The sequence below is a fragment of the Cyprinodon variegatus genome, unplaced genomic scaffold (assembly GCF_000732505.1).
Source record: "Cyprinodon variegatus isolate N-32 unplaced genomic scaffold, C_variegatus-1.0 Scaffold4, whole genome shotgun sequence".
Lineage (NCBI taxonomy): Eukaryota > Metazoa > Chordata > Actinopteri > Cyprinodontiformes > Cyprinodontidae > Cyprinodon > Cyprinodon variegatus.
Window position 1 is genome coordinate 2,343,370 of NW_015150457.1, and position 19,535 is coordinate 2,362,904.

At 36.8% G+C, this 19,535-nt stretch overlaps 2 protein-coding genes across 3 annotated transcripts; both read left to right on the top strand.

Moving 5' to 3' along the window:
- The first annotated feature begins 2,082 nt into the window (after window positions 1–2,082).
- Window positions 2,083–11,361, top strand: fdft1 (farnesyl-diphosphate farnesyltransferase 1). 2 transcript variants are annotated; one of them, XM_015371518.1, is made up of 8 exons: window positions 2,083–2,299; window positions 5,015–5,112; window positions 6,951–7,134; window positions 7,246–7,374; window positions 7,849–8,040; window positions 8,622–8,798; window positions 10,249–10,401; window positions 10,477–11,361. In XM_015371518.1, exons 1-8 carry the CDS (start codon window positions 2,201–2,203, stop codon window positions 10,696–10,698), a joined length of 1,254 nt encoding a protein of 417 aa, XP_015227004.1. In that variant the 5' UTR covers window positions 2,083–2,200; the 3' UTR covers window positions 10,699–11,361. The 2 variants fall into 2 exon arrangements, with proteins under 2 accessions (XP_015227004.1, XP_015226995.1); XM_015371509.1 differs by lacking the exon at window positions 2,083–2,299 and having other exon boundaries at window positions 4,799–5,112.
- A 2,084-nt stretch (window positions 11,362–13,445) lies between these two features.
- On the top strand, window positions 13,446–17,725 carry ctsb (cathepsin B). The gene is made up of 9 exons (XM_015372562.1): window positions 13,446–13,568; window positions 13,678–13,763; window positions 13,893–14,007; window positions 14,086–14,201; window positions 16,391–16,476; window positions 16,573–16,716; window positions 16,798–16,914; window positions 17,335–17,463; window positions 17,576–17,725. Exons 1-9 carry the CDS (start codon window positions 13,446–13,448, stop codon window positions 17,650–17,652), a joined length of 993 nt encoding a protein of 330 aa, XP_015228048.1. The 3' UTR covers window positions 17,653–17,725.
- Window positions 17,726–19,535: the final 1,810 nt, after the last annotated feature.

Below are 19,535 nucleotides of genomic sequence, written 5' to 3' on the forward strand. Positions count from 1 at the left end.
ATTTTGTAAAAAGTCTTTTTAATCTTCTTTCTTTGTTTCTGATTTTTTTTTTCCTACTTGCTTTGATTCTGTTTTATTTTCCTATATTTTAATCATGTAAAGCACTTTGCATTGTCTTTGTACTGAATTGTGCTATACAAATAAATTTGCCTTGCCTTGCCTTGTCAATCAGCATAGTCAAAATGAATGGCTTTGTAGCTCCTGGAATTTTCGCCCTGCTACAGTGACATAAGTGATGTAGCTTGTAGTCAGTCAGGCAGTGTGGTAGAGATTATGGCAACCTTTTTCAAACGTTAGGATCTGACCTAGCATGGATTAAGACAGGTAGGACTGATTTACAGCACTTTTTAGAAAAGGCAAAGATGAATGAACAATCTGGGATTCACATAGAAAATAATATAATATAGTGTACTTTTTCTAGGTGTCTGTTAATTTGCACAATCCCTCTTAAATAAACACATTCTTAGAACATAAATAGTTTTTATATATAGAAAAAAATGTACTCTCATGAAAGTAAACTCTCATAAAACGGTAAACTCAAACTTTCATTCATTTCAGGTTTAGAAAATGTTGAGTTTTCAGGAAATCCCCTGGTCTCATTTGCATGTTTTTAAGCCTCATTTTTGTTTTGGCAGTATTTTTGTACATTCTGCACTTCTATTCATTTGTAGTACATTTACAGCCCTCAGCCACTATACCTAGGTGATGGAAATGCCCTGCAAAAATGATCGGGTACAGGTAAGTTCGAAGTTGCCAATGAGGAGTATGAAGTAAATAAATTATGTTGTCCAGCATTAAACCACCAGAACTGTTTCTGTAAGATAGGAAGGGGTCATGTTTTTATGTTGTTGATACCTAGCCTCACACTACAATCAGAATTTTGAAGCTGACATTGATACCCCTCAGCCTGTGAAAGGTTTTCTTTTTCTTTGTCACTAAATTTAGGTGAGCCTATACGAACTGCCGTCTTAGTTTCCTGTTCTTACCTAACAGGTGTGTGGTTCCTGGAGTGATCTACTCCTGCTTTACCTGATTCAGGCGACCATTCAGAGATGCTATTCTACCAACAACAATCCTAACAACTGGTGCTATTTTACTCTGACAACGAATACATATCTTGGTCCCCAAAACGGCTGAACATTTGCGTTTTTTTTTAGAAGGTATTACTGATGTCAAACACATTAAACAGAATTAAAAATGATCAGCCATAAATTAATAACAAATATGCGCACAAATATTTTAGACTACTGCTTAAATGTTTTTATTTTTACATAAATAAGTCAGAAAAAAAGACAGACATTACATATTAATTGAAATAAACTTGTATAAATGTGATTTTAGGTGTCAATATTTTGAATTTTATGAATTAAAACTAATATTTTAGGGAATTAATTAATTTTGTCCCAAAGCAGCTTTCTATACTAAAAATGCTATCCGAAAATCATTCTTTTTAGCAAAGAAAGAATAAATATAGATATCTGTAATATAAATGCAGGAAAGCAACTTTCTAAAACTTCACACATACATTAGGGGAACAAAAGCAAAACAAAACATAGTCTCTGTTTTGAAGTTAATACATTAAAACAAAATTAAAAATTAACACACGTGGTTAATAATTATCTATTTGCTGAACCAGATGTTGTGTCATTAATTTCCCAACATTTCTATACAGCATAACTTACATTGTAACAAAAACATCATACTGTTTGCCTAAGCTGTTAGAATGGACACCCTAAATTAATGAATACATTTAATGCATTCAATTCTTTATACTAGTTATGTCACTCGTAATAGTTATATTATTACAAATGTAAAAAAAAAAAAAAAAGTAGGGGATTGTTTATTTTCTTTAATGGCTTGCCATAACTATTTTTTACTTCCGGGGATTTATCATTTAATAGAGCTGTTCTTCTCTCGCTCGTATGGTGAAAGCGCCTATCAAAAGGTGCGCTGAGATGACACTTTTTGAGGGCGGGGCATCACGCCAGACGCTCTGATCACCCATTGGCCCTTGCGCTCTAAACCCATGACCAGCCAGCCAATCGTTGGAGTCAGTCGATATGACGCGTGTGAAACGGAAAACATCATTCTCTTAATGGTGGTGTTTGGACAGTTCAATCCCAGCGACTACAGCGCCGATGGAGAGCATCTCCCTGACATTACTCACCAGTCTGTCAAAATAGCTAAAAGCTGAGACATCATGGACATCCTGAAATCACTGGGACATCCGGAGGAGATAATCAACCTGTTTAAATTTAAGATGGGAGGATGCAGAGCCGTCATGCCAAAGTTGGATTATGTGAGTAAAATACCTATAGCTCAATACTGAGACTGCATTAGAGACAATGAATGTATCATGCAGATTATATGATCTGCTTTTTAGAGCAACACATACATCTACAGAATAAACACAAAGGCCTCTTTGAATGGATGTCTGTCACTTTGCAGTGCAGTAAGGTACACTGTTAAAAGGGAGAAAACACTCAGCTAATTGGACTTTGACAAATTAAATCGGTGCTTGCTGTCTGCACACAGGCAGAGGTGACCACTGACGTAGGATTTAAGTTTTATAATGAGCTTGGAGGGTTCACCACTAAGGGAAGATGCTAATCCCACAGTTTAAACACCAATGTGACCTGAAGAAAAGAAGCAGGCTGCAAAATGTGTTGAAACCTTCTCCTAATTTCTTCCTAGTATTTTATACTCCACAAAATCATGGATAATTTGATATTTGATATAATTTATTTATTTGTGCACAGGGAGAACATCATAAGGGACTGCATGGATATTGTGATCTCTAGACAGTAGCATTAACACCCGTGATCAACAATTATTAGAAGTGTAAATAATTTATCTTGCTTTAAGACCATTTCCAATTTTGGGTGTTAAACATGGAAATTTTAAATCAAGAAATCTTGTCAGGTAAAACTATCTTGCCTTTCTTGGACAGATCATTTCCCTTGGTTTGAGTATTTAATTTTTTCCTTGGGATTTATTTTTCTAAATTTTAGACACCCCCTTATGCATAGTGTTTTTTTACAGTATATGCATTTTAATATAATACAAATTTGGTGCTTTAAAATAATATATTTGAATATGTGAGCCATTTTTCGGATAAAATGTTTTTTTTTTTTTTTTTTATAGGCTCACCGTAAATCAAACTCTCCATCACAATCTCCATAAATGCATTGGAGAAAACAGTGTTTTTTACCTTAAGTTTCCAAAAAAACAAACCTGCTTGCATTGTAATAATAGGCCTCACATTAAACTGGATTCTGATCCAGAAGTTTGCAAAAAAGTTTGTATTATTTTCGGTTTTTAAAAACAGCATTCAACAGTGCAAACTGCAAATCTATCTCAATTGATTACAATTAGAATTAAATGCTGGTGTATTTTTGTGAATCTTTTAATAAAGTTATGTTTATAGATATATTACATATAGAGGGATATAGATATATGCTGCAATAGTTCATTTCTGAATTCAGTGTTTCAAAAAATGAAAAAAATCCAGCAAAATTTTGTTTTTTTTTTAATCTGAAATGTTAGATTACATAATAAAGACTATTGACACAGCGGTCACTGACATCCTCCTTTACAAGGGAGTTACTCATAACACTGATGAGTAGGTATAATCTTTTATCTTAAACCAAGCATATCATTGGAGAGTTGAGTGGAAGGAAAAAGTGTAAAAGAAGGTACAGAAGGCAGAGGGGCGATGTATAGCAAGGCCTGTTCAAAAGGTCAGAGTGTGGAGGAAGAGTGGAGAGAATCCAATCTGCTTAAGATCATGTGTGGATTTTTCACTGTTAATTTGATTATCATCTATATTTACTGAAATAAAAATCAGAACAGCTGATTACAAGGAAACTTTTAAGCTCATATTGCCTTGCTCTGCTGACCAGTTATTAAGAGATACTGGTTTAATTTTTTTCAGCAGGACTTGACATATTCTGCCAGGAGTATACCACTTAATGAATGCTGATATTACAAAAAAAAAAAAAAATGAAAAAGCTTGCTGACCCAAATCATTAAGGCAGAAATAGAGACATACCCCTAAACATGACGACTGGACCTTTTTCACTTCAAGAAATCCGAAATAATCGATTTACATCAATTCTTCATTTCATTGCGGCCTTTTCAACTAAGATATTACACAGCTTTTACTGCAAACATATACTAATGTAGTTACATCGTTCATCCACCAGGTGTCAGCAAAACGTCACCTCCTCTAGTAATGGTTTTAAGGAGTTTGTTCTGATTTTTTTTGGAGAACTAAATTAGTTTCGCAGTGCATGCATGAACCTATAACAGAGTAGTTCGTTTTTCTCATTCGTATTAACGAAATCCCTTAATCTACGCATTTTTTCGTGTTTTTTGTGGAATCAATTGCTTACGTAAAGTTTATTTAAATGACAAATTCTTTAAACAAATCTATAAACAAAATTATTTGACTGTTTTACTAAACCTAGATCAAAGGAGGTCCAAACCGTTGCATTTCCTAACGACGTTGCAGCTGCCAGTGTTTTTGGCAGAGGGGTGGGGGAGTGCGCCTGATCAAAACAACAGATCTACAAATGCTCTGCGCAGCTCCTGCTAAGTTAACGGTGCGATAGGCTGCTTATAGATCAGCGCGGCGACCTCACGCCCTCCAAAGATTTTACAACACGCTCGACCCCTCTCTGCTCGCTTGTCCTTCTCATGGACTCGGGGTTTGAAAGTCCCCCAAGCAGCGTGGCGTCCACATGGACCGTGTCATTTCCTAACTGCAGCCTCGGGCTCTTCCCGTCAGGGTTTCCGCATGGCCGGAGCCTGCTGCAAGTGTCCGGTCTCTCTGTCCGTTTTAAAGCGCTCTCTCTCCGTGGCGCCGCGAGGCTGCGGCTCAGCTTCTCCTCGGTCCCTCCTGCAGGGCTGGGGGAGGCGTGGGGAGAGGGGCCTGCAGGAGGCCGCCAGACCCTGTAACGCCATCAGAGCAGCAGCTTTCTACAGACAAACAGCCTTTCTTTGCCACTGCCAGGAGTCCATGAGCGTCAGCCTGAGGACCTGTTACGTGTATCTGAACCAGACCAGTCGGAGCTTTGCGGCTGTGATCCAGGCGCTGGACGGAGAGCTGAGGTGAGTCAGAGATCTGAGGTGGCTGCAGGTCCAGAGGCGTAGCCAGACATTTTTTATAAGAACCAGAACCTCACGCAGGGGCGAAGCTAGATGGGGGGCCAGGGGTGACCATGGCCACCCTTAGCCAATCATCAGCCACCGCTACCATTTTCCCCCTCTAATACAGCAGTAATACTCTCAAGTGGAATACTCATTTTAATTTTTCATATATTACTTACTATTTTTTCATGTATTCATCATTTCTTGAAAACAAAAACACTGGTTAATTACGCACATCAATATACTAACATTAAAAGACGATATGTGCAGAATTCATGCTCTTTTCAGAACAAAATTTTGTATTATATGGGGTAAAGAGAAAAGGATGCGTCTTTACCAGTCATCTAAGAGTCTTTGGTGTAATCATAGATAAATAACTATTTTAATAAAAACGTAGTTAATAATCAAAATATGTAGATATTTACACTTGTAAATATCAATTTTATGCAGAATGATTATTGATAAAAGTAGGTAAGTAATGACAATGGAAAAGATTTACCCACCAGAATTAAAACCTGAAAGTATTTTATCCACTATACCTTTCATCTAGAAAGCACGCATGTTAAAATCTGGCTACGCCTCTGACCTCAGGGTCATTCTACACTGTTCCAACAGGAAAATTAATGAGCAAAACATCCATTTTTTAAATAAAGAAAATATGGGGTGTAAATCAATAATCATTGTCATTACTTACCTACTTGTATCAATAAATATTCTGCATAAAATTAATATTTACAAGCACTAATATCTACATAAATTGATTATTTGCTAATTTAAAAAAAAAAAATTTATGTATCTATGATTTCACTAAAGACTCCTAGATGACTTGCAGAGACATCATTTTCTCTTTACCCCATATAACACAAAATTTAGTTCTGAAAAGAGCATGAATTCTGTATTTATCATCTTTGATGTTAGTATATTGATGTGCGTAATTAACCACGGAAAAAAAATGTTGGGAGTATTACTGTTGGCACTATCTGTATGAGAGGAAAAAAAAATGGTAGGGGTGGCCGATGATTGGCTAAGGGTGGCCATGGCCACTCCTGGCCCCCCATCTAGCTCCGCCCCTGTGCAGGTCAGGAGAGGTGTGACTGCTGGCTGCATCTAGGGACCTCCCTTGGAAAACATATTGTAGAGAATGGTGGAAGTAGATCTGCATGTTTTGAGTCTGTCGTTATGAAACTCCAGACCTGTGAAGAAATATGCAGCCCTTTTTTGTATGCCTTCAAAGGGTAAAAGAATCCAGTGCATGCCAGGGCCTACCCAGAAGCAGTTAGCACTAGTTTGACTTTCGCAAAGCAGTCAACAACCCTCCAAATCAATAACTGATTCAGTTATTTGCTGTCCTAAACAACAATCAACAAAGTGTACTTTGTTCGTTGTTTTGTAAAATCCTGCATGCCTTCAGCAAAACATCAATTAATTGTTGCACAACCCTTTCTAAAGCAGTGGTTTTAATAGTTTCTTGTCAAAACATTGTTATTATTAAAGAGAAAATGTGTTAAACATAGCAACATTTGGAAAAGTCTGGTGTGCATTTGTATTAAACTTGCTTTACCCAAGATGTGCATTTAGGTAAAGCGACAACTTTGACAGTGCTGGAAAAAAAGGAAGCTATTTTAGAAAATTAGCTGCACATGATCCTGTCTACAGCATCCTCACTGTGTTATTAGGAGGTATTTATAGGTTAGAATGGCCCGGTCAAAGTCCTGCTCTAATGAGTATCTAGCCAGTCTCCTTCCAGTTTTACTGAGCATCAGCTCAAGATGTGGACTACATATTTTTTCTTTATCCAGACATGCGGTTTGCATCTTCTACCTTGTTCTCCGTGCGCTGGACACAGTGGAAGACGACATGACCATCCCTCTGGAGAAAAAGGTGCCCATGCTTAACAATTTCCACACCTACCTGTACCAGGAGGAGTGGTGCTTCACCGAGAGTCATGAGAAGGATCGTCAAGTTCTGGAGGATTTCCCCACGGTTAGCAGCACCACATGCATCCACAGAGAGTCACTGACTCCTGCAGAGCTCTTTTCCCCTAACGCTGTTCTTTAAGAGTAACTTTGATTGTCGTTGATTGTTTGAATCCAGATATCACTTGAATTTAGAAACCTTGCTCAGGAATACAGAGACGTCATCTCAGATATTTGCCACCGGATGGGAGTCGGGATGGCTGAATTTCTGGAAAAGAAGGTGGGATCCATGAAAGAGTGGGACCAGGTAAGTGCAAAACAGAATAAATTACTTTTAACAGTGTTTTCAGTCCCCTGGGTGCATTTTGTAATGTATAAATACAAAAGCTCATTGTTAATTCATGGCAGATAGTTATAGAGGGGGCAGGATTTAAATGCGAAACGTAGAAAAAACAGATGGGAAGAAATGAAAGATATAAAGAAGGAATGAGGCAAAGAGGGAAGCAAAGTAGAAAGAGCCTTTTTATTCAATCAAATTAATTTGATTTATTTTGATTTTAGAATTTTAAAATACTCCCCATAATCTAATTTTCCAGACCTTAAACATACTAAAGGCCCTGCTTTAACTCAAGCTTTGGCACTCTATATAACTCTAATAATCTACAAGCAACAGGAAGAATTACAACAATTGATCCAGGGTCAGCATATAGGAACTCTCAGCCATAGTGTGTATTACTAATGCCGTGATAACACCCTTGTGGTGTTTCTTTGATCTGTGCAGTACTGCCACTACGTCGCTGGGCTCGTTGGTATTGGTCTGTCCCGGCTCTTCTCAGCCTCCCAGCTGGAGGATCCAGAGGTGGGACGGGACACAGAGCTGGCAAACTCAATGGGCCTGTTCCTTCAGAAAACCAACATCATCCGGGACTATCTTGAAGACACACAGGAGGGACGGGCCTTTTGGCCTAAAGAGGTAAGAACGAAGGCCTTTAGACTGAAATGTTAGCTTTGCATGGGATCATAGACATGCTGAACTGTAGTTTGGCAGCTTTATTGTTTTCAGGATTGTGAGTCGCATGCAGATTATACCGTACCGTTTGCTTTCAGCTAGAAGTTGAATCACCAATTTAGCTTTGAGTTTCACTTCAGAATTATCTTGTATTTAGTTCCATTAAAGGTATAGTGGAGGATGTTCTTTTTCTGGGTGAATCATCATCATCATTTTCACTTACCGGTAGTGAGTCTGACATATAAAAATTGCTAATCTTCTTTTAGAAAGTAAGCTTGTACGAGCAAACAGCAACTTTTAAACAGAGCGTGCACGAGGAGAAATGGGCTTGTGCATCTTCTCGCACGTGTTTAATAGGCTTCAAACATTGCATAATTCTTCCATAAAGGCCAGATTAGTGATGTGCATATTTCAGCTATTAATCTTTGTCTTCTTAATATATTCTCCCCTTCTTAGCTTTGGATCTCTAGTCCTCTTTACTGTGACACATCAAGAGTGTCAGCAGAAAACATAAAAAATAACTTGTCCTGTGTGTTGCTGTGCAGGCATGGAGCCAGTTTGCAAGTCGCCTGGAGGATCTGGCCCAGCCTGAGAAGCTGGAGTCTGCTCTGTCCTGCCTCAACCTGCTGGTCACAGATGCTCTGCGTCACGTCCCTGATGTCATTGCCTACCTGTCTCGGCTGCGCAACCAAAGCGTCTTCAATTTCTGTGCCATTCCTCAAGTAAGACCATCTTCTACTCTAACAATGTGGTGATTTTTATGTAAAGGAGAAGTCCGGTCAGCAAGGAATAATCAATGGATCATTATCTGTACCTAAAACTAATACGTAGTAAAACCTCACTCCGGACATCTCTGGGCAGTGATGTCACTGTGCGGTAAGCCTAGGGCTATTCTCCCCGCTTTACAAGCAAAATCAATGGGAGCTACTAGACCCATCTGCAATCAACAACAATTATTGAAGATTTCGAGAGGACTTCACCATTGAAATTCACGAGAGCTGTAGTTAAATGGACAATGCCCATGTGCATGGCAGTTGGATGTTGAAATACATCAGGTAAAGTGAAAAAAAAAATTTTGTCGTTGAATTGAGAACTTGAAGAGGGAGGATGTGCCATTGAACTTCTGGCCAGAGAAAAACATGTAATATGTAGCCAACATTTCGAAGAAGAATGTTTTCAAGATCATTTGGAGAATAGCGTGTTGTGACAAACACCAGATACAGCACTGGGACTTGATCAACAGCCCATACTGCACACCTACCGGTTTGTGACGATGACATCATAAACCAGTAGGTGGCAGTAGTGCTCCTTGACAAACATGGATGCCTCTGGTAAAGCACATTCAAATGAAAATGACTCTTAATTAAAAACACTTATCATTTATTGAACTGCATGTAATAATTTCATATTTAAAGTACTTTCAGAAGTTTGAATTCTGAATATGACCGGACTTTTCTTTAATGCCCCAGTGTTTCATATATATAAACATTAATAATGTCATCAGAGGGAAAGAAAATTAACGGAACCGAATAAAAGTGTCAAATTTGTCTTAAAAACAAAAATCAGTTGCCTCCATTTTTAGATCTATTTATCCCTGAGTTATAAAGTAGTGCCCAAATTGACCTAGTGAGGAGTGCATTGTGACTTACGCTTTATACTGAGCACCAAGGCCTTCCCTAAAAGGTTTCTAAGGTTTGAAATAGCCAAAGGTGTCATCTTTAAAAGAAAAATCTACCTTTTTCAGGAACTCATAGTTCTTGAGTGGATCTAACATCCAAACTACTAATTTATAAATATTAGTTACTCTAGAAATTGCCCACATTCTAAAACCTGGTACTGTTTTGTTTATTTACTTGTTTTCATTGGTTTTGTGTTGGTAGTGATCTCAGGTATCCAAATACCGTCATGGAAAAAATATTTTAACAGCATTTTTTCAGTGTTTATCGTGTTATTCAGCCAACAGAACCTCAAAGCGAAAAATTGAAGAAAATAAGGGTTGTCTGATGTTTTTTGCATTGCCTAATATTCTTGATTTTTGATTGTTAAATGCCTTTTTCCTTATATCAAAAGGATAAAAAAAAAAAAAAAAAATAATCTTATTTCTAGAATTAAAGCAATAACTGTCCCTTCTCCTTCCGTAGACTAATGAGATGTAATTCCTCTGTTAACCAGGTGATGGCCATAGCTACCCTTTCAACATGCTACAACAACCCCATGGTGTTTCAGGGTGTGGTGAAGATCAGAAAGGGCCAGGCTGTCACCCTCATGATGGAAGCCACCAACATGAGCGCTGTGCAGACCATCATCGCCCAGTACAGCCAGGAGGTTTGTAGGATCAGTCTTTCTCTGTCAGCTTCCACCACATAGACTTACTGAACCACTGTCCTCTCTTTTGTCCAGATCTTACAGAAGGTCTCCCTCAATGATCCGTCGAGGGACAAGACGTTGCACATCCTGGCTTTGATCCAAGAGAAATCGGCCCTCCCGCAGCCCGCCCTCAGCTCCAGGAACCACCACCTTTCTCCTGTGTACCTGTCAGCTGCCATGCTGCTGGCTGCTCTGAGCTGGCAGTATCTCAATACTACAGCTGCCCCGGCGCAGAGCACCGGGGACATGCAGTGACGCTTCCTGTAGCTCACAGACTGGAAAATGCTGCTTCTCTCCCCTCTCTGGACTTTTAGTCCTGCTCCTTCTTTGGAAACCTGGGCAATGTCTTCCCACATTGGCTGTTAAAGAACCACAGACTGGCTGAACTTCGGGGTTCTTATTTGCAGCATGACCTCAAAAACGTTTTTGGTTTTGATATGTTCTCATCCACCATGCATTTGCTGCAAAAGGTGATTTTAGGATTGTAGGGAACAGCCATTGACCTTTATGAAGCTTAGGTTGAATTCTGTCTGAACCTTTTAGCTGTATATAATTATGTTATAATCCCAATTGTGAGAAACACTTGAAAGAATGTTAACTTTTGCACTGTTTGATCACAGACAGATTCCATTAACAGATTTAGGTAATTTTCTATTTCATTCAGTTTGGACTTTCTTCAGAAATACAGAGGAAATATTTATCTGCTAGTTACATCACACATGCATTAATAAATGGGGAAAAAAAGGAAAATATATTTTGAACAAAAGGAATTTGTTAGCAAAGTGTCCTTAACAGCTTTGGTGAGTAGAAAGGCTAGCACTAAGTAACCTTGTACAGAACCAAAGGAGAGTTACAAGCATTGCTATGTAATGTGACGTTTTCATTTGTACATATTTGAGGAAATAAAGAAATGCAATCTCTCTGAAATCTGATTTGGAGCTTCTTTTTTGGGTCAAAGATGAATTGCTTTGATAAAATTCAAAGGTTAGATAATGGAAAATTTATGCCAAACTGAACTGAAAATCTTCAATTATTACTATTTCATAGGGAAGTCCCGATAGAACTTTTTCATTTCTAATATGAAACCGGTATTACAGCTTTGAGTCCCGATATATCAACACCAATCATACATACTTTTTAAACTAATTTTGTAGAAGGAAAACATCAGTTTTGATCAAGCGATATTATGCACACAGAAAATAACTGCCAACATAAACAGGTGGGAGAACAACTCACAACTTAAATACAGAAGTGGAGCGTTTCCCTCAGCATGCTAATGTCACAGGTTTTAGATGCAAGCTGATAAATCCTGGTATTAATGTTCTGGTTGATATCGCACTGGGACATCCCTACTATAGCACCACTTCCTCTGCTCTTTTTGAACCTGAGTAACATGGCTACCATGGAAATTTAATCTATCAGGGGGAAAAGCTATCCAAATAAGCCTGACCCTACTTAATATCAATTTTCTGTATAATTGTAATAAATTTATAGAGTAAATGTAAAGTTGAAGCATAAGTGGCCTTTTTAAGGTCATTTTTTTAGCATTTGAATATATTTCAACAGAAACTTTGACAGTGCCACTCCAAAATATTGCGGGTGAATATAAGATCACTGTTCTGCTTCAGCTAAAAATTACGAACTCGAAATTGTACTTTAGGATTTTATGACTTGATAACAGAATCTGTAGTTCTCTGATAGTAGCATTGAGGTCTCTAGGTCCTTAGTCAGCAAACCAGCATCTTACCACCACCTTGCATGATTGTCGTTTTCTTAAACGCTGTCTGTTTCACACTTACATAACTGGGCAAACACCGTCCTAAAAGTCTCCCTGTTGTTTGTAATGTCTAAAATGCCCTGCAAAAATCTTTGTGATCGTCAAGATATCTTTTATAGCAATAAGACAATCACTTGCAATGTTTTCATCTATTTCTTTAAACTATAAAGCTGAAGTATGGTGCCATTCTTTTATTGTGGAAGCATAAACATTTACTCAAAATCTGGTCTGACCCAGGATCATGTCCTAATGGAAGGATCTCTAAATCAACATCTTACCCTAAACAAAAAAGGGAAGAAAATAGTCCCTGACAGCTGTCAACAAGGAATAAAAAAAAAAAAAAAGGAATTTCTAAAGGTTCGTAAACTAAAAATCAGGACACTGATGAAAAAATATTTTCTCAGCACTGTAAAATTTCATAGTTTTTTTTTTGTCAGCTGTGTTAATATTAAACACATAGTTTTTTATTTGTAGCTGCTTCTGATTTATGCAAGATGGTTAACATTTTATATGTTTTTGTTTCTTACTTTTTCTGAGGTTTATTAGACTATCTTTGATTTGATTTTCTGCATGGGTTAATCAGCCAGAGCAGCTCCAAAGGTTTACTGCTACTCCTAGAGGTACACAGGTGAGAAAAAAACACGAGTATTCATATATATGTATAAATATATATATATATATATATATATGTTTTGTTCTCACCTGTATCCTACCTTAAAGAGTAGCAGTAAACCTTTGGAGCTTCTCTGGTCACATGAGATGAGCAGCTATTATATGTTTATTACACAAACATGTGATTCTATGACTTTGCCTTTCGTATAAATAGTTGCAGCAGACATTGTTCCTTTGAAGGAAAAGAGAACATCAGTGAAGTAAAGCCTTCAGCTCTGAAAGAGGAACACAGGTAAGGCGACTTTGACTGCAGCCATCCATTTTGCTCTGTGACACTTTGTAAATATGTGCAGATTAAATAGGGGAAAAGATCATTGTCAGGCTTAGATCTTAAAAGTTACTATAAGAAAAATGTTTTGAACTGATTTCTAATCAGTATTAATTATGTTAGCCCTGACTTGCATGTGACTGTGTTTGTGGTATTAATCAATTACAATTAAGTTAACAAGTAGGCTACTATAATATGTAAGAATAAAAAGTACAATGATGAGCAGGATTACAGCTATTTTTTCTCCATTTATGATGATTTAAGATGCAATTTTTTATTTTTAGGATGCATCCTTTCTTCCTGCTCTGTGTGGCAGTGACCGGCTCCATAGCCTGGGCCCACCCACATCTCTCTCACTTCTCCTCAGAAATGATCAACCATATTAACAAAGCCAACACCACCTGGACGGTGAGGTCATTTAATTTTAGTTTTATTTTTAATCTGAAAATGTCACTGTCACCTACTGCAGTCTTAACCTGACCGTTTATCTGTATTAATTCAACTATTTCTGCTTTAGGCTGGACAAAACTTTTATAATGTTGACATCAGCTACGTTAAAGGGCTTTGTGGGACCATCCTGAAAGGACCCAAGCTGCCAGAGGTGTAAGTTTTAGGAGCTTCATGGTGATTAGTGTTAGATGTGAGTGTTCAGACCCTCACATGACCAGGCAGGTGACACTCTACAGGTTTATTACCTGCAGAGTGTAACAGCTCATCTCCTCTCTCCTTTAGGGTTCATAACATTGAAGGTATAAACCTTCCAGACAGCTTTGACCCTCGCCAACAGTGGCCCAACTGCCCCACCCTCCAACAGATTAGGGATCAGGGCTCCTGTGGATCTTGCTGGGTAAGAAAAGTTCAGACAGTTAAGAATAAAACCATTTATTTCATACTATTTGGTTACTGATCTTTACTTTTGCTACAGGCTTTCGGGGCAGTGGAAGCAATATCTGACAGGCTTTGTATCCAAAGTGATGGTAAGGTCTCCCTGGAGATATCTGCTGAAGATCTGCTCACCTGCTGTGATGAGTGTGGAATGGGGTGAGCGTCATCAACAAAGAACAGAATGATCAACATTAAACAGCACGAATGAGCTTCCAAATATCAAGAAGATGACATAATTTAACTTCTAATGGTGGTCAGAAAGACCAGTGGCACCTGTGTACAGCAGTATCGCTTCAGTCAGAGAGCCCCAGGCCAGCTGTGGCTACAATGTAGCTTGTCACCATCAGTGTATGAATGACTGAATGTAGAGTAAAGCAAAACAGACTATTTACCATAGAAATACAGGTCATTAAACCAGCTTAATCCCATAAAGATTAATATTTTTTTTGCACTTTGAGACCTGGCCAAAAAGGTGGAAGCACAGCATGAAATATGACAATACTGGTCCAAATCTACAAATTGCATAAATATCTACTTTATTTAGAATTACAAATAAAAAAAATATAATAATAATAATGATTTACTTATTTTGTGGTGTTGCTGATGCACTTTAAACTATTTTCACTGATCCAGTCCGCTGTTTAGTATGGACCATGGAATAAGTTTCCAATTTAAGGGAGGACGAATGGGTTTAAAAGAATAGCAAATAATCTGACTTAATGAAGAAAAAGAATTTGGGGTTAAATTAGTTTTTTATCTTTAGTTAAGTCAAACTCAAAATAAAGACAACTGTCTAATTAAATATTCAGTATGCCATCTAAAGTAAACAAACTGGATCTCTAATTTGAAAATAGGTCCTTAATACAACCCAACACTAATATTATTGTGTAGTACAACTCTACCATTTGACCAATCCTTATTCCAGGTTTAGAGGAGTCAGATCAGATGGCTCTAGTAAAGTAAAAATCAGCGATTTGTGAAGAATTATGATAAGCCGTCTTGTGTTCTTTCTTACCTGACAAACAGGGACAGAATACTAGAACCAGTGTTGGTTAAAACAGATAAACTTCTATCACAAATTCTGTAATTGGTTCAAGAAATTAACTCTGCTGTTAATTAACCCAGCAGTTTTTACATTACTATTGACACTTTTCAAAGCATAGCTTTTTTTTAAATTTTCCCTTCAAGTATCTTTCAAAAGACTGTTATTGCTGCATCAAACTCTTTTATCTCCTCTTATAGCACATATTTTGTAGAAAGAAATATGATATATTGTTTACTTTGAAACTTTTCAAAGATACACAGACAGTGGATAAAAGATCTCCATAAGTGTTTCTTTAATGATTTGCATGCTTATTTAGGTAGGTTAATCAATCATAGAAACTCTAATTTGCAAACAAATCATTTCTTTGTCTGAACCTCATAATAAAGTAAGTTTTAGGTTTAGACAGAAGATATTAGAGAAAAGATTGAGGAATTAGGACATTTGATAACTATCATTTCCTACATCTTGCAACCTTAAAAGCTCGTTTATAAAAATGACCTTATCTCTTTAATAAAATTAGTAAGAACTTAAAGTTCTGGGAACAGCCCAGGATTTAGCTCAGAGCTTTATATGTTTATAAAAAGATATTATTAATCAATAAAGTAGCACAAATAAAGCAACCCTAACTTTTAATTGGTACTTTAAATGTACATCACCCCCACCCCATCTGCACTCATAAGTTAATTTTTTATTTTTTAATTCACTGTTTTTTATTTAAGAACAAATTCCCAAGCTGGGAAACTGGAACATTACAAAGTCAGTGATCAATACCCACCCGCCCCACCCCAACCTTAGCTACAAATCACATGACCCAATACACATAAAAAAAAAAAAAATAAAAAAAAAAAAAAGGACAAAGCATGTGCATGATTCGCCAACAAGTCTGAAACTCCCTTTGCAGTTTTTTCCCAAATTTGTATGGTTGACACTCTTGCCGTATGGATTCTTGCAGTAGACAGTTCCATCATTATAACATCTTGAAAGTATAACAGCCATTTTTATTAAGAAGCCTGTGTGGGGGGAGCCATCTCTGAAAAATTTGTTTTTTTGCTGCTGTTAGGCCTGCAAGCAACACTTTTCGCTCTTTCTCTGTACAAAAGTTACATTTTTAAAATTTCATTGACATATTTATGTAGACAATTCAATTGCTCATTTGTAATGTTCACTATTTCCAGCCTTATTCAGACCAAAGAGAAAAGGCTAAGCTTACTACCTTGTTGTTCCTTCTTGATCTGTCATGTTTATTTCCATTTCAAAGGCTTTTTAAAGTAAAGCATACTGTGGCTTTGTGTGTTTGTAGCTGCTTTGGTGGCTTCCCATCCGCTGCTTGGGAGTTCTGGACAAAAAGTGGACTCGTGACAGGAGGCCTGTATGACTCCAAAGTTGGTAAGGTTATCCAACTTTACAGTCCTTGCTTTTAAAGTTCAGTACAGTTTTTGGGCACCAGATGTCTAAAGCGCTGATTGTGTGTTTGTGTTCCAGGTTGCAGACCCTACTCTCTTGCCCCGTGTGAACACCATGTAAACGGAACTCGTCCTCCATGTCAGGGCGAAACAGAGACCCCTAAATGTCTGCAGCAATGCGCTGATGGATATTCACCATCATACCCCAAGGACAAACACTTTGGTAGATCATTTTGATATAGTCTTCTGCTATTGACTGCCTTGCATCTGACTCCAAGCTTTCTCGTTCGTTTTCCCCCTTCAGGTCAGCGCTCATACAGCGTCCCATCGGCTCAGGAACAGATCATGACTGAGCTGTATAAGTACGGGCCTGTGGAGGCAGCCTTTACCGTCTTTGAGGATTTTCCACTGTATAAATCTGGTTAGTCTTTTACTTTACCAACTGAACATATATGAAACTCCACTCTACAATTAAATATATCCACTAATGTGAAGTATACACATTTCAGAACTTTATATTTGTAGGTCAATTAGCATTTTTTTATTAAATCTGTTTAAGTCATATTTAAGGACAATTTGAATGCCATAATGAGCTGGTTTGGTATAATTTCCTCTCTTGGGCTCCAGAGCCAAAATATACCTTTGTATGAAACAAAAGTTGCAAAGCAGGTTTTAACATCAGTCCTTTTGTCTAAATTTCATATTTTTAGTACAACTTTAAATCCAAGTATGGAGGTACTTTAAAGTTGACATCATAAGAGAGTTCTGCTTAATGGCAAATATACTGCTTTAAAATGAATCAGGTGGATGAACTGATTGAGATTTTTTTCTTCCTGAGCAGGTGTGTATCAGCATGTAACTGGAGGAGTTCTGGGAGGTCATGCCATCAAGCTCCTGGGCTGGGGGGAGGAGAATGGCACCCCCTACTGGCTGGCTGCAAACTCCTGGAACAATGACTGGGGAGACAAAGGTAAAAGTGAACATGCAATGTTTCTAAGTTATATATTTTTTGAAAAAAACGTGCAGAGTCTGTGATAGTTTTGGTGCAGAAAACAATGTTCACATGTTGTTTCTTTATACAGGTTTCTTCAAAATCAGACGTGGAAATGATGAATGTGGGATTGAATCTGAGGTGGTCGCAGGAATCCCCCTCAACTAATTGATTTCAAAATCATATATTTTAGCTTCTTTGTAAGATTAAAGACCAAAAGCCATGTGATCTGCAAATTCATATCCAGAATTATCATCCATAAAGGATTTTTATCACAGTAATGCGATGACTGTTCCTTTAGATTGTTTTAAAGGAGAACATTTTCTTGATTATAGCAAATCTGAAATTATTTTGGAAACTGTTTTCACTCAGTTTTTATTTAAAGCTCCAAAAACCACATTGAAATGTGAGGTGAGGGTGCATTTTTTTGGGCTTTTTTTCACATATAATTGTATCAAAATAAACAACATAATGAACCTTACATCTATCACCTATTTTTTATTCTCTTAGCACTTAATAAACCTGAAATACAATCAAACACAATATTCCTTTTTATTCATGGCATTTTTATATCAGTTATTTGCTCATACTTTCAAAAAGTGTTTTTGATAAAAGATATCAAATAAAAAAGTATGGTACATGGGAATGTCAGCTTTGTGGATCTAATCAATTTTATTTGTAATTTCCTAACCTACAAACTTTATAAACACCATATAATTTGAATTGCATTTAATTTGCCAAATTTCAAAGTACCAAAGAGAATACCAACCAAAAGAAGTTTATGATGTTTGGACAATTATATAAGCAATGATGGGTATTGATATTTCCCATATGCATATGTCTGCCCAGGACAGTATGGTCTAGGGGGGAACACAAAGCATAAATATGTTTCAGGTTAAGTTCCTATTAGTTATTTGCATTTTCAGTCAAGGTAAAGGCCCCCTCCGGTGGTGTGCACAGTGCAAGTACAAAAAGAAAACCTACTGTTGGTGGGTGATGTTTCTAAAACTAGTGTTTGAATCGAAACGTGTTTATAAGCTAGTAAATTCTTTATCAGTGTTTATTAATTCAACAGTAGGAACTGATCACGTCAGCCAATACATCCAGTCCAGGTATTTGTATTGGATTGGTGTGAAAAAAGAAAATGGATCAGTGCTTTTCTACTAAATAAGTCATGGTAATAGAAATTTCAAAATTCAATTAAATGTTTATTCATTTCACTTTTTTCAGCACAGAACTGGTTATAAAGGAAGCACATTTTTTTTATTTTAATAAATGTCATTAACAAGGAAATTGTTATTTCAAAATCATTGAGATTTTGTGATTAATGTTGAGATTTTTTATCCATGATTATCTAGCTTTTTTAAGCTACAATGATACATGAATTATTTTGCGGTTCTCAGAGAGAAGAGGGTAGGAAACATCCTTCTTTGTAAAATTTAGAAAATCATTGGAAACTAAAAAGTTCAGGTCATTATGTGACTTTATTATATAAACAGCATGATGCTTGAAAATCCACACAGCAGCTTATGTAAATATGGCATCAAAAATTAATTTTAAATAAAGAGTAAACAAAAAAAAAGAAAAAATTAAAGAACGTTAATTTAACAGTAGTTACATTAAGTTATGTTACTTGTAAAGAAATTTAGAATATCTAACCTTTACTGGAGTAGACAACTTTTTACTTCTACTCCTTATTTATTCTTGCAATTATCTTTACTTTCTACTCCTTACTTTTAAAAATGAACTTGTTAATTCTGTTTCATTTAAACTCATTTTTGTTATGGCAAAAAAAACTAAATAAAACAATCAAAATAATTTGCCCCATTCAGACTATTAATTTCTTTGTGGTTGGACTCAGTACTGCACCAACTTAATTTTTGGCCATGTATAAAAACAGTTTTCAAAAAGAAGCAAAAGTAAAGTTGAAAACGGTGCCAACAAATAAAAAAATTAAGTATAAAGAAGTTATCATCCAGAACTGTAGAAGAATGTTCCTTAATTTTTTCCCCCTGCATTACTTTTACTTTCTTTACTTTTAGTAGTTTTAA